General features: G+C 43.4%; 1 protein-coding gene across 1 annotated transcript; it reads left to right on the top strand.

Moving 5' to 3' along the window:
- The first annotated feature begins 2,137 nt into the window (after positions 1–2,137).
- Positions 2,138–13,137, top strand: LOC119976481 (zinc-binding protein A33-like). Its single transcript, XM_038817018.1, has 7 exons — positions 2,138–2,180; positions 5,191–5,267; positions 7,478–7,573; positions 7,667–7,900; positions 10,087–10,109; positions 10,194–10,309; positions 12,325–13,137. The coding sequence occupies exons 1-7, from the start codon at positions 2,138–2,140 to the stop codon at positions 12,888–12,890; spliced, it is 1,155 nt and encodes a 384-aa protein (XP_038672946.1). The 3' UTR covers positions 12,891–13,137.
- The last annotated feature ends 202 nt before the right edge of the window (positions 13,138–13,339 follow it).

Here is a 13,339-nt window from a genome sequence, read left to right as displayed (position 1 = left end):
GGTGAATCCTATGTAGACATGGGGAGAATGTGAAAATTCCACATGTACAGCTCCATCATTAACTTACTCCTATTATATGATATGCTTCGGCTAAGACACGTGTCTCGAATACCTTCTAACTACCTATCTACCTGTCCTCTTGACTTCAGGGATCTATGGACATGCAGACCAAGGTCCTTCTTGTCCTCCGTACTTCATAGTGTCCTACCATTCACTCTATATTCCATTGCATTTTTACTCTTCCCAAAATGCATCACCTCATAGTTTTCAGGGTTAAATTCCATTTGCTTGTTTATATCGCCCTGTAATCCAAGGATTTCCTCCTTGCTATTAACCACACAACTAATTATCATGGCAGCATGCAAATCTACTGATCAAACCCTGTACTTTCACGCCCAGATCATTCTTTTTTAAATAAATTAAATGAAAATCGCTTATTGTCACGAGTAGGCTTCAAATGAAGTGACTGTGAAAAGCCCCTAGTCACCACATTCCGGCGCCTGTTCTGGGAGGCTGTTACGGGAATCGAACCGTGTGCTGGCCTGCTTTCAAAGCCAGCGATTTAGCCCAGTGTGCTAAACAGCCCTAGATCTAGATCTAGAGTACACTGTTAAATCAGTAGTACCCAATTATTTTTTCCAATTGAGGGAAATGTTAGCGAGGCCAATCCATCTAACCTGCACATCTTTGGGTTGTGGGGGTGAGACCCACAGAAACACAGGGAGTATGTGCAAACTTCACACAGACAGTGCCCCGGGACTGGGTTCGAACCCGGGTCCTCAGCGCCGTCGGCTGCAATGCTAACCACTGGCCAGCATGCCGCCCGATGTCCAGATAATTAATGTATACTTCTAACAGCAAGGGGCACAGCACTGATCCCTGTGGAACACCACTGGTCACAGGTTTCCAATCACAAAAACAACCATCGACCATCACCCTCTGCCTCCTGTCACTCAGCCAATTCAGGATCTAATTTATCGAATTTCCCTGGATCCCATGGGGATCCTTCTTCAGTCTCTCATGCGGGACAGTGTCAAAAGCCGCACTGGAGTCTGTGTAGACGATATCAACCACACTGCCCCCATCTACACTTCTCCTCCCCCTGGAAAAATTCAATCAAATTTGTTGGACGTGATCTCCCCCGAGTGCACAATTCATCGCCGGTATTAAATAATTCCGAACGTCCCCGGGTCGTGGAAAACCGATTTTTGGAGTCAGCAGTTCCACCTGTAGCAAAGTGCAGTGAAACTTCGAATCCCGCCTCAGGCCGCTTCCTCCGTCAGTGGACCACCTTTCCCCACACACCCACCCTCCCGAACTGAAACATGTCACCTTTCCCTCCATGTTCGGGCCCTTTTTAAATTCGTTTTTACTGCTGGAACTGTTGTCTCTCAGTGTAAATGTCTAAAGGTCATGAAGATTAGCTTATCGGAATTATTCCCAAGTATTGCAGTGAGTTGCACCCGGAAATTGCTGAATTGAAAAAACTCCAGAGCCCAGTATTGTCGAAACTGAAATCGCTTTGAATCGGAACATGGCTTCTAGACAGCAGGTCCGGAGTTTGAGTGAGGAGACAATTTGTCCCATTTGTCTCGATTTCTTCACGGATCCGGTAATACTGGATTGTGGACACAATTTCTGCCGCTCCTGTATCTCCCAGTGTTGGGAAAAGAAGGAGATAAACTCCTGCCCGGAATGTAGAGAGGAGTTTCCGGAGAGAAACCTCAGGGTAAATCGGGCCTTGGGGAATCTGTCCGAGAAAGCCCGAAATTTAACCATCAATCGGAAAGAGAAGGAAATTAAACTTCACTGTGAGGAACATCAGGAAGAACTGAAGCTGTTTTGTGAAACTGACAAGAAATTGATCTGTCTGATTTGTCGAGATTCGCTGGAACACAGAGAGCACCGTTTCCTGCCGATTAAAGAAGCTGCTGAACAGTGCCGGCCCTAGGGTTGCTGGCGCCCCGGGCAAGCTGAACTTCGGCGCCCTTACAAGTATAATTTTTTAAAATTTTCACAAGGAGAAAACCTGAAAATGTAGAATAAAGAGTTTATTACAATATTACAAAATCGAGGCATTCAAATCTGCACAGAATCTGAACAAACTGAGAAGCATACTATATTCCGTAAGTTCACGATGATAAAAACTGTCGCTGTGACGAATTTGCTCCTAATAAAAAGTATGAACAAATGAACAGATAGAACATAGAACATAGAACAGTACAGCACAGAACAGGCCCTTCGGCCCTCGATGTTGTGCCGAGCAATGATCACCCCACTCAAACCCACGCATCCACCCCATACCCGTAACCCAACAACCCCCCCCCCCAACCTTACTTTTTAGGACACTACGGGCAATTTAGCATGGCCAATCCACCTAACCCGCACATATTTGGACTGTGGGAGGAAACCGGAGAACCGGGAGGAAACCCACGCACACACGGGGAGGACGTGCAGACTCCGCACAGACAGTGACGCTGGAAAACATTTATTATCCTACCTGAAACATTTTTTTTCTAGCCTTTAGATCTGCAAATCTTTTCATGGCACTTTCTATATCTATCATCTTTACAAGATCATTTTCTATTGACAAAATTGCCAAAGAATTTAATCTGTCTTGAGTCATGGACGACCGTAAGTATGTCTTTGTAAGCTTCAGTTTACTAAAGCTTCTCTCTCCGGTGGCCACAGTAATAGGTATTGTAAGCATTATTCTTAATGCAACCCACAGATTTGGCATGACAGCCTGTAACGTATTATTGTTTATGAACCTAACGGCTTCTATTGGAAGCTTTACATCTTCAGGAAATAATTCTTTTGCAATATCCAGTTCAGTCAAGAGATCACATCCATTAATATCACTATTTTCTTGGTACTTTAACTTATCCTCCAAACCTTGACATGCTACTTTGAGTTTACTTTTATCTGGCAGATCTTTTAGGTTATTTAAAAATCCCCATGTGTTATTGAAACTTTGTAACTGTTCAAATCTCTCTGATAAAGAATTAATAGCTCTGTCGAGATTACATTGAACACATGATTATGAAATCTTTTTTCTGGGTCATCTGCATTTGGAACCTCGTCAATGCACTCATATTCAAACAGCTTCCTTTTTCTGCTTATTCTTTTACTTCTGAAAATGGGCTCTACATCTAATTCTGTAGCTAATTCTTTTGCTGACTCTAGTGCTTTTTCATATCCATTTGCACGATAATCAATTAAGTAATCAGTGACATTATTCATTAATGAAACTGCGGTAGACATTTCCACAGAGGTGTTCTGCATAGTTTTACTGACAACATTTACTCTGCCTAAGACATCATACCAGACATTCAGCATCACTAGAAAACTGTAATCTTCTATTTGTGTTACAAGAGTCTCTGCTTCATGTCGCATTGCAGGATCAGAAGCAGGCATTTCTGAAAGTTCATAAAGAGTTACTCGGATTCCTATAATTTCATATTTAATGGCTTTGACACAGTCTAATCTGCACTCCCATCTAGTCTCGCATAAAGGTTTTGCAGTGAGGCATTTAACATGTTTTTTCAGTGCATGCCATCGGCAAGGAGAGGCAGAAAACAAAATATATATGCGCTGGACAGTACCAAAAAATGAAGTGGATTCCCGGCAACTTGTTGCCCTGTCACCAACCACTAAGTTTAGGCTATGACATCCACATGGCATATAAAACGCTTGTGGATTTTCTTTCATGATCCGTGCCTGAACCCCTTTATTCTTTCATTTCATATTTGAACCATTATCATAGCCCTGACCTCTGCAGTTATGTAAGTCTAGCTCGCTCGCTCTCAGAAAATCAAGTATACTTTCATATAATCCTTTGCCTGTAGTATCTATAACTGGTTTATAGTTAACAAAATGTTCCTTTATTGAAATGTCTTCTACATCTAAAAATCGTATTGTAAATGTAAGCTGCTCCACATGACTTATATCTGGCGTACAGTCTAAGATAAGACTAAAATATTTGGCTTCTTTAGCTCGGTTTAATATATTTTCCTGAACAGCATTTCCCAACAAATTGATTATTTCATTCTGAACATTTTTTCCGCAATAGTGAATGTGAGTTTCTTTAGACACAACCCGACGTAAATGTTCACTCATTGTCAGATCATATTTTCCAAGTAGCTCGACAAGACCTAAAAAATTCCCATTGTGCGGTGTAAATAATGTGTCTGAAGTTCCTCTGAAAGCCAAATTATGTTCAGCTAAATACAGAGTGATGCTCATTAAACGTTCCAAAACTTTACACCAATGCTCTCGTTCTTTTCCCACTCGTGACTGCATCCCCTTATCAATAGATTTATTAGTCTGCAATCGCAGTGATGTTTCAAACCACTTCTTAAGACATTCCAGATGATAGAACATAGAACATAGAACAGTACAGCACAGAACAGGCCCTTCGGCCCTCGATGTTGTGCCGAGCAATGATCACCCTACTTAAACCCACGTAACCCGTATACCCGTAACCCAACAATCCCCCCCATTAACCTTACACTACGGGCAATTTAGCATGGCCAATCCACCTAACCCGCACATCTTTGGACTGTGGGAGGAAACCGGAGCACCCGGAGGAAACCCACGCACAAACGGGGAGGACGTGCAGACTCCACACAGACAGTGACCCAGCCGGGAATCGAACCTGGGACCCTGGAGCTGTGAAGCATTGATGCGAACCACCATGCTACCGTGAGGCCCAATGTGCTGCATTTTCATGTGACTGCAAATATTCATGAGCATGCTTCCAGTCCTTAATTCCAGATTTTCCTAACAATGACTTATTTGAGAAGCCAAAAATTTTGCAACAAAAGCAATAAATTTTATTGGTGCTCTCTGAATAAATAAGCCACCTTCTAAGAAAATTCTCACCGTTGTTTATTTTCCTATACATCATTGTCACAGAGAAACTACGTTTATTTGCATCTTTTGGAAAATTGTACTGTTTATTAATAGGATACGGCCCATTGATAATGATGTGATCACTTTCAGCCATTGATAATTCATCTGGCCAGTGTGCTGGATCATTGTAGTTGATATTTCTTTTGGGGGAGTTTTCAAATTTACTTTCAACATTCTCAGTATTACCTGCTGTGACATTATTGCCTAAGTCGTCAACAGCATTACAATTGTGATCTTGATGTTTTAATTCATGCATGCAATTGTTCTATCCTTCAGAAAGTACAGTATCTTCAGTTGGTTTGACTTCACAATCATTAGATGACAAATCTGGAGAGATAGATGTAGCTGAAGAAGTTGAGCCTGCATTGTCCCCACTGTTAGACTTAGGACTGAAAAAACTTGATAGCTTTGGGTGTTTCCTGGCTGCTTCTTCTTGTTGAAGACGTCTTTTTCTGTTTTCATAACCGGATAACTTTTTTGCAGGCATTTGCTATCTAGGAAAATAATAAAACAAATCTAAAATGGAATATAATATATATATATATATATATATTGTTGGTGAGTGTAAGATACTGGTCTTTTTGTTCCAGTCTGATGAGGAACTGTTCAGAATAAATCTGTTTACCACCAGTGTGGGTTTTCTTCATATAATGCTCTTCACGTTATTGTGATTTGTCCGTGTGTCAATGTCATTGCGTCAACATCAGGGGCAGCACGGTAGCCTTGTGGATAGCACAATCGCTTCATAGCTCCAGGGTCCCAGGTTCGATTCCGGCTTGGGTCACTGTCTGTGCGGAGTCTGCACATCCTCCCCGTGTGTGCGTGGGTTTCCTCCGGGTGCTCCGGTTTCCTCCCACAGTCCAAAGATGTGCTGGTTAGGTGGATTGGCCATGATAAATTGCCCTTAGTATCCAAAATTGCCCTTAGTGTTGGGTGGGGTTACTGGGTAATGGGGATAGGGTGGAGGTGTCGACCTTGAATAGGGGGTAGGGTGCTCTTTCCAAGAGCCGGTGCAGACTCGATGGGCCGAATGGCCTCCTTCTGCACTGTAAATTCGATGTAAGTCTATGTAAATCAGATTCAGATAATATAAAATATAGTCAGGGTCAGTCAGTTGCTTAAATGTATTGTAACTGATGAATTTTGAAAACCTAGTGTGTCTGGGCGAACTCTGAATCACGCAATAAGCATCGACGCTTAGGTTTCAAAATTCAGCCTTGCAAATAAACTTAACAGATAATGTTAACTCGGCAAGGAGTACCCAGAAACTCCCTCCAAATGCTATTTACCGTGGCAAAGTCTGCCTCGTGTGTGTGTTTTTTTAAACAACACTTCGAGAGAGCACCAGAAGTATAATGAAATTTCGGGAAGCTAATTAGACCCAATTAGTTAATCTACAATACCTGACTCTATTATAAGTGTTATAAAACTCTATATTTTATAATAGAGTCAGGTATTGTAGATTAACTAACTGGGTCTAATTAGCTTCCCGAAATTTCACTATACTTCTGGTGCTCTCTCGAAGTGTTGTTTAAAAAAACACACACACGAGGCAGACTTTGCCGCCGTAAATAGCATTTGGAGGGAGTTTCTGGGTACTCCTTGCCAAGTTAACCTTATCTGTTAAGTTTATTTGCAAGGCTGAATTTTGAAACCTAAGCGTCGATGCTTATTGCGTGATTCAGAGTTCGCCCAGACACACTAGGTTTTCAAAATTCATCAGTTACAATACACTACAGTCAGTTGCTTAAGTGTATTGTAACTGATGAATTTTGAAAACCTAGTGTGTCTGGGCGAACTCTGAATCACGCAATAAGCACGACGCTTAGGTTTCAAAATTCAGCCTTGCAAATAAACTTAACAGATAAGGTTAACTCGGCAAGGAGTACCCAGAAACAAGAAACTCCCTCCAAATGCTATTTACGGCGGCAAAATCTGCCTTGTGTGTGTGTTTTTTAAACAACACTTCGAGAGAGCACCAGAAGTATAATGAGATTTCGGGAAGCTAATTAGACCCAGTTAATCTACAATACCTGACTCTCGCTGACCTAAGGTGCGCATTCCAATTTCCACCAAGAGGGCTAAATAGGCACAGCAGCTCAGAAACTGCAGCGCTCCGAGGAGGAAAAATTCCGAGCCGGTCTCAGAGTCTGAGGCATTATTCTCCTAAAGTTTGCTTTCAGCCCACTTGTGGCTGTTCAGCTTATTGTAGCCCAAACTAAGATTGTGAGGGTTTAACTCACAGTTTGTTTAGTCTCTCTCTCTCTGACTCTCTCTCTCTCTCATTCCTTCGTCTGGTTCCTTTTCTCTCCTTCAAACAAGTTAGTTTTTTTTTGTCTCGTGATGGGATTTTGTCTCGTGATGGGATTGGCGCCCCCGAGCACATGGCGCCCCGGGCGACTGCCCGAGTTGCCGGTACCTTAAGCCGGCCCTGCTGCTGAAATCTACAAGGTAAAAGGTTACCGATTTCATCTCTTGCCATTCATTTTTGCTGCAGGAATTTAGTTTGATCACATTTTCATGAAATTATATTTTCATTTTTGATTCTTCTGCCTGTTCCCAGGGTCGAGTGAAATTTTCCTCAGATTCTCTCACAGAGAAGAAATGGGTGGTTCTAGAAACGGAACAGAAACAGAAAGGGAAGATTTCTGAAGTTAGGGTAAGGTCTCCCTGTGCTGATTTTCTGGGATCTCGGTTAGTTTTGTTCCCTTTATCGCGGGACATTAATTATGTTTCACATTTCATTTGGTAGGAACAGTCGAGCAGTCTGCAGACCCACATCACATCCGAGTTCAGTAAAATGCACCAGATTCTCACTGAGAAAGAGCAACGTTTACTCAGAGATCTCAGGGAAGAAGAGGAGAGGATTCTCGAACCAATGGAGAAAAACCTTCGAGAGATTCAGAAGAATTTAAATTCTATTGAGGAGAAACTCTACAAGTGGCAGAAACAGATGGAGCAAAAAGACGAGCTGATATTTCTGAAGGTGAGGGAATATATTGCGGGTCAAGTCAGCTAATCTTCACATTCTCATGAACATTCTTTCGTATCTTTGAGTGAAAAACGTTTTTGGAATAATGTATCTATTAATATCATAGAACAAGCGGCCAATATTGGGACAGTGGTTAAAGAAGTAGGTTTGAAGGAGTATCGGTCAGAAAGAGAGGGTGCATGACTGGGAAAGAAGGATGGCGATTTTCAAATTGAAGTCATGTTGGGACTGGTGGGAATGTAGAACACAATGTCCAAACCCGGTAGAGGAACTGGAATTGGGGCCGCGGAGTGTAAAATCCGCTTAATTCTCTGGCGATGTGAGTGTGACCGATAGTGATGTTGATAATTAGTTTCAGCAAGATCTCCCCTCCAGGTGACCACCAACATGAATTGCAATGTTACTTTCACTGTCAGTGGGTCGGAATTCTGAAGTGCGTCCGTCCATGAAGCTCCCTCACCACCTTCTCAACGCAATGGTGGATGAACACTAAATCCTGGACTTTTCAGTAACGCCCGAACCCCATGAAATAATAACAGAAACGATAACCAATGGCAGGCCAGAGAGCTGCGACCTGACGTGGGCGGAGGTAGGAGATTTGGGGTCGTACTTTCAACACAGGGTCAAAGTCGACAGCAAAATAACGAAAAGTATGTTTGAGTATCATACAGTCGCCATAGATGGCTGGGAATGTGAGGTTGGTAAGCGGGTTCTATGAGGAGGACCAAACAAAGTGTTTAGTGTTCCCAATATTAATTGGAGTATTCTGCTGCCCATCAGTATTAGATATGGTAAATCTGAGTTTAAACTGATCCAGGGCGGATGTGGTGACGTAAGTTGATGTTATATATGGTACCTGACACGGTGTTTTGGCATTCTATGGTTAAGAGGCAGGACTCTGAAGGAGCCAACCACTTATTGTCCCTCGTCTTGCTCGTTCCCCATTTTCCTGCATGTTATTCCTTTTCCACTTTATACACAGTTGGTTGCGCTTCCGATCACCAGAACTTATGTCAATAATAATTCTCCAGTAGTTTGCTAATTATCTTAAATCTTTCCCTCGGATTTGAGCCCTTTGTCCAGTGAAGACAGCTGTAACATTCATACCATCAAAACCCATCAACGTGGTGAATGCCATTGCCCCGCGCCTGCTCCACTCTGAATAAAACCCCATATCACTGATTCCATTCTGCTCAAGGTCTGCACCTCATCCAAGTCACAGACATCCGCAAGTGTAGGTGCCACTAATCCACTTGAAACCTAATCAACGATTTATCCTCTTTTAGCACAACTTCCTCATCTTTCGGATTTATGAACGTATTTACAAAGTCAAGGATCTTGTTCACAGATTATATGTGAAATTCACCCGAGTCAGTCTGTTCCTGAAATCCATTTTAAAGTGCAGCATTTATTTTATTAACCCAACCCATTTTCCTCCAGAATTGCAGCCTGTCACTATTCTCTGCTGATATTATCACTCTGTCTTTCTCCTCATGAACTATACAGTCTCTCACTTAACGAGATTAGTAACTGTTGTGTCACCGACACAATGGCGATCTCGCAGAATCTAAATCCAGGAAATCAATATCAATGAAAACGTTCCTCCTCCTTTGTGTCCATTCTTCTGACATAATTCATGTTATTGACAAACTGCAACAATTTAGGTGTAATGTCATAAGAACATAAAAAATAGGAGCAGGAAGAGGCCATTCAGCCCTTCGAGCCGGCTCTGCCATTCAGCACTTCGAGCCCGCTCTGACATTCAGCCCTGCGAGCCGGCACTGCCATTCAGCCCTTCAATCTCGCTCTGCCATTCAGCACTTCGAGCCCGCTCTGCCGTTCAGCCCTGCGAGCCGGCTCTGCCATTCAGCCCTTCGAGTGGGTTCAGCCATTCAGCCCTTCGAGCGGGTTCAGCCATTCAGCCCTTCGAGCCCACTCCACCATTCAGCCCTTCGAGCCCCCTCTGCCATTCCACTGCTGTCTGATCTCCTTTAACACCATTCCTACATAACCCTCATTCACTTAATATCTTTAATATGTAAAAATAAATCTAGCAATCTCAGCCTTACACATCCTCCAGCACTGCCCCCCTACCCGCCCTTCCCCAACCCTTTGGGACAGAGGATTAGAATCAGATAATTAGACTTTCACAACTCACAATTGTGTTTGATTTATTTCAGGAGATAGATTGTCTGAAGAGACGGTAAGAAATGCCTTTTACTGAAATTCTGCACAATTTTGGAACAACAATGGCCAATATATAACAGCAATGAATGACTATTTCCAGGGTTAGTTCTGAAAGTCGATTGCTGTCAGTAGCAGATGGGACTCTATCTGTCGGAAAATTCAGTGGCCCTTTACAGTACACAGCGTGGAGAGAATTGAAAAACGCCATTAAACCAGGTAAAAGGTTTCCTTTTACATGAATTTGCATATTTGTTAATCCAGTTCAGAGGATCCTAGTGGGTTCCAGACCCAGAGTGAATGATCTCAATGCCCATTAACCCCGGCGTGAATCCACATTCTCATGTTTTGCTTGTGGGTCTCTGGGTAAGTGACTGAAACTGTCCGCAGTCTGTGTCAAAACAGGGAAGGCACCCGGATAACCAGAGGATTCAAACTTCACACTGAGATAAATTGTGGAGCAGAGTGCAATCTCCCCACCTGTAGTTCTGGGTATTATTTTTATCCACGTGCTCTCAGAGAAATATGCAGGCGTCACAGAGCTTGTGTTGAAATGAAAGTAATATTCGGTAACCTCTGTTGAAACCGGAAATATTTTAAGTCAATCTGGGAGGTGTTGGAATGAATTTATTAAGTATCCAAGCTCTGAACTAGTGTAGAGAAAATAAACACAGTCACACGCTCTCCAACAAGCAGGGGAGAGCTTCAAACATGGAAAATGGAGGGAGGGGCCAGGTTAGATTTAATTAGATTATTATTTTGAGTGAAGTCAGTGAGGCAATTTCTCACTCCATGAATTTGATCGAGTTCCAATGCATTCTCAGGTTTGCCTCTCGGTACAATATTGGTGAGTTTCCCACAGATTTAAAATATGGGAAGATTCTTGGTGTTCCCTGGTGGGGAGCCAGCAAAATCTGACAAATATTCCGCCACCGCCACTGATCGGCATTTATCTAAAAGTGGAGAACAGGGAAATGTGTGAAGTGAGCGGGAACAATATGTATTTGGAAAACAGAAAATTCGCCCATAGCAGGCAGATGGAACAGAGAAAAGGAAAGATTCCTTTGCTAAGTGAGATTGTAACCAAGGATCAAGGATGTGAAACATCTGGGAAAAGAAGGAGGGGAAATGAGGAACAATTATTTCACACCGAGGGTTGTTGTGGGTTGGACTGCAATGTCTGAGAGAGTTGTCGAAGCAGATTTCAGAACAATGTTTGTCAGGCAGTTGGACAAACAGTAAAAGCTGCTCTGTTGGAAAGAATTGCTCGGCTCTTTCAAAGAGAAGCAGAGGTCTGGCCCTTTGTGATGTGAGATTTCTACTCCAACAGGCAACTGAGCTGCATCACTTGTCTGGCTTCTGGGTCTCAGCACCGCTGTATCGTTCCTGCCCAATTGTCACCGCTTCTGGTCATTAGCACTACTGCCTCACAGTGCCAGGGGCCTGGGTTGCATTCCGACCTTGTGTGACTGTCTCTGTGTAGTTTGCACATTCTCCCTGTGTCTATATGGATTTCCTCCAGGTGCTCAGGTTTCCTGCCGTAGTTCAAAGATGTGCATGTAATGTGGGTTGGTGATGCTAAATTGCTCTTTCGTGCCCAAAAGGTTGGCTTGGGTTTATAGGGTTATGGGGATGGAGAGCGGGCGTGGGATAGGGTGCTCTTTCAGAGGGTCAGTGCAGACTGGATCGGTCAAATGCACTATAGATTTCCTCCGGGTGCTCTGGTTTCCTCCCACAAGTCCTGAAAGATGTGCTTGTCAGGTGAATTGGACATTCTTAATTCTCCCTCTGCATACCTGAACAGGCGCTGGTGTGTGGCGACTAGGGGATTTTCACAGTAACTTCATTGCAGCGTTAATGTAAGCTTACTTGTGACTCTGATAAATATTATTATTCTATAATTCTGTCTCACAAGTCACAACCGGTCTCTTCCATGGCAGTCCAGTCTCGAGATTTCCTCCCCCCTGTCTCTGTCACTTTCCCCAGGCACCGCCCCCTACCGCCATTACACAGTATCGTCACCCCGGCTCTCTATTGCTCCTCGATTAATAACCTACAGGCACTGGTTCTGCTGCATCTCCGTCAGGCCAGTGAAGGATGTACATTAACCCCAAGGGTGTAAACACTCGAGTGACAGCAAATTTCATGCACACAGCAGCCAGTACTTCAAATGGAATGTGTTCCAGTGTATAACATCAATTATTTAAATCACTGTCTGTTATCTCTCCTCTCAGTTCCAGCCCCTCTGACTCTGGATCTGAATACAGCGAATCCCTGGCTTCTCCTGTCTGAGGACCTGACCAGTGTGAGTCTCAGAGACAAACGACAGAAGTTCGCTGACACCCCGGAGAGATTTGATCGTTGGCTTTTTGTGTTGGGATCGGCGGGATTCACATCAGGGAGACATTACTGGGAGGTAGAAGTGGGAAACAAGACTGGGTGGGGCCTGGGAGTGCCCCGAGGTTCAGCCAACAGGAAAGGAAACCTTGAACTGACACCTGAGATCGGATATTGTTTATTGTGGCTGGAACCCGAAAAAGGCTATGTCACCTGTACATCTCCCTTTGACATCCCCCTCTCCCTGAGTGTGAATCCCGGGAAGATCGGGGTTTTCCTGGATTACGAAGGGGGACAGGTGTCATTTTACAATGCGGACAACATGTCCCATCTCCACACTTTCACCCACACTTTCACTGAGAGAATCTTTCCCATCTTCAACCCAGGAGAGAATAATCGTGGTCAGAATTCGGCACCTCTGACAATCTGCGGGATTATAGGTCACAACAGATCCAACCCATAATTTCACACCGTCTCCCAGCCTCCTGCCAGCTGCCTGTTGGTCTCGATCACAGGTTATGTGGGTGGGTCAAATGCTACCCAAATTCAGAGTGCAGAAAAATCTGACACAATTTGGTTTAATCAGACGGGCAAAGATACAGATGGTGCCAGCCATTCTTCTACAAATAAAATAATCATCAATGCATCTGTAATCAATAAAGAAATCTACCAACAAAACCATGATTTGTCGTTGGGAAAAGGGAGATGAACAAGGATGAGATGGAACAACAGTGGGGAGCACAGGACGAAGAGACTATTACAGACCCGATGTGTGAATAGTGCAAAAAGGAATTTAAAAAAAACAAATAACCAGATAGAAGTGATACAGAAAGGGAGCAATTTGACGACGGGAAACACAAGCATCGGAAATGAACAGAACGCGTGAGTGTCTGGAATAGTCCAGATAATGAA

Source organism: Scyliorhinus canicula, chromosome 13 (genome assembly GCF_902713615.1).
Source record: "Scyliorhinus canicula chromosome 13, sScyCan1.1, whole genome shotgun sequence".
NCBI lineage: Eukaryota > Metazoa > Chordata > Chondrichthyes > Carcharhiniformes > Scyliorhinidae > Scyliorhinus > Scyliorhinus canicula.
Note: the sequence above shows the minus strand (reverse complement) of the source record. Positions and strands in the feature narration are given on the sequence as shown.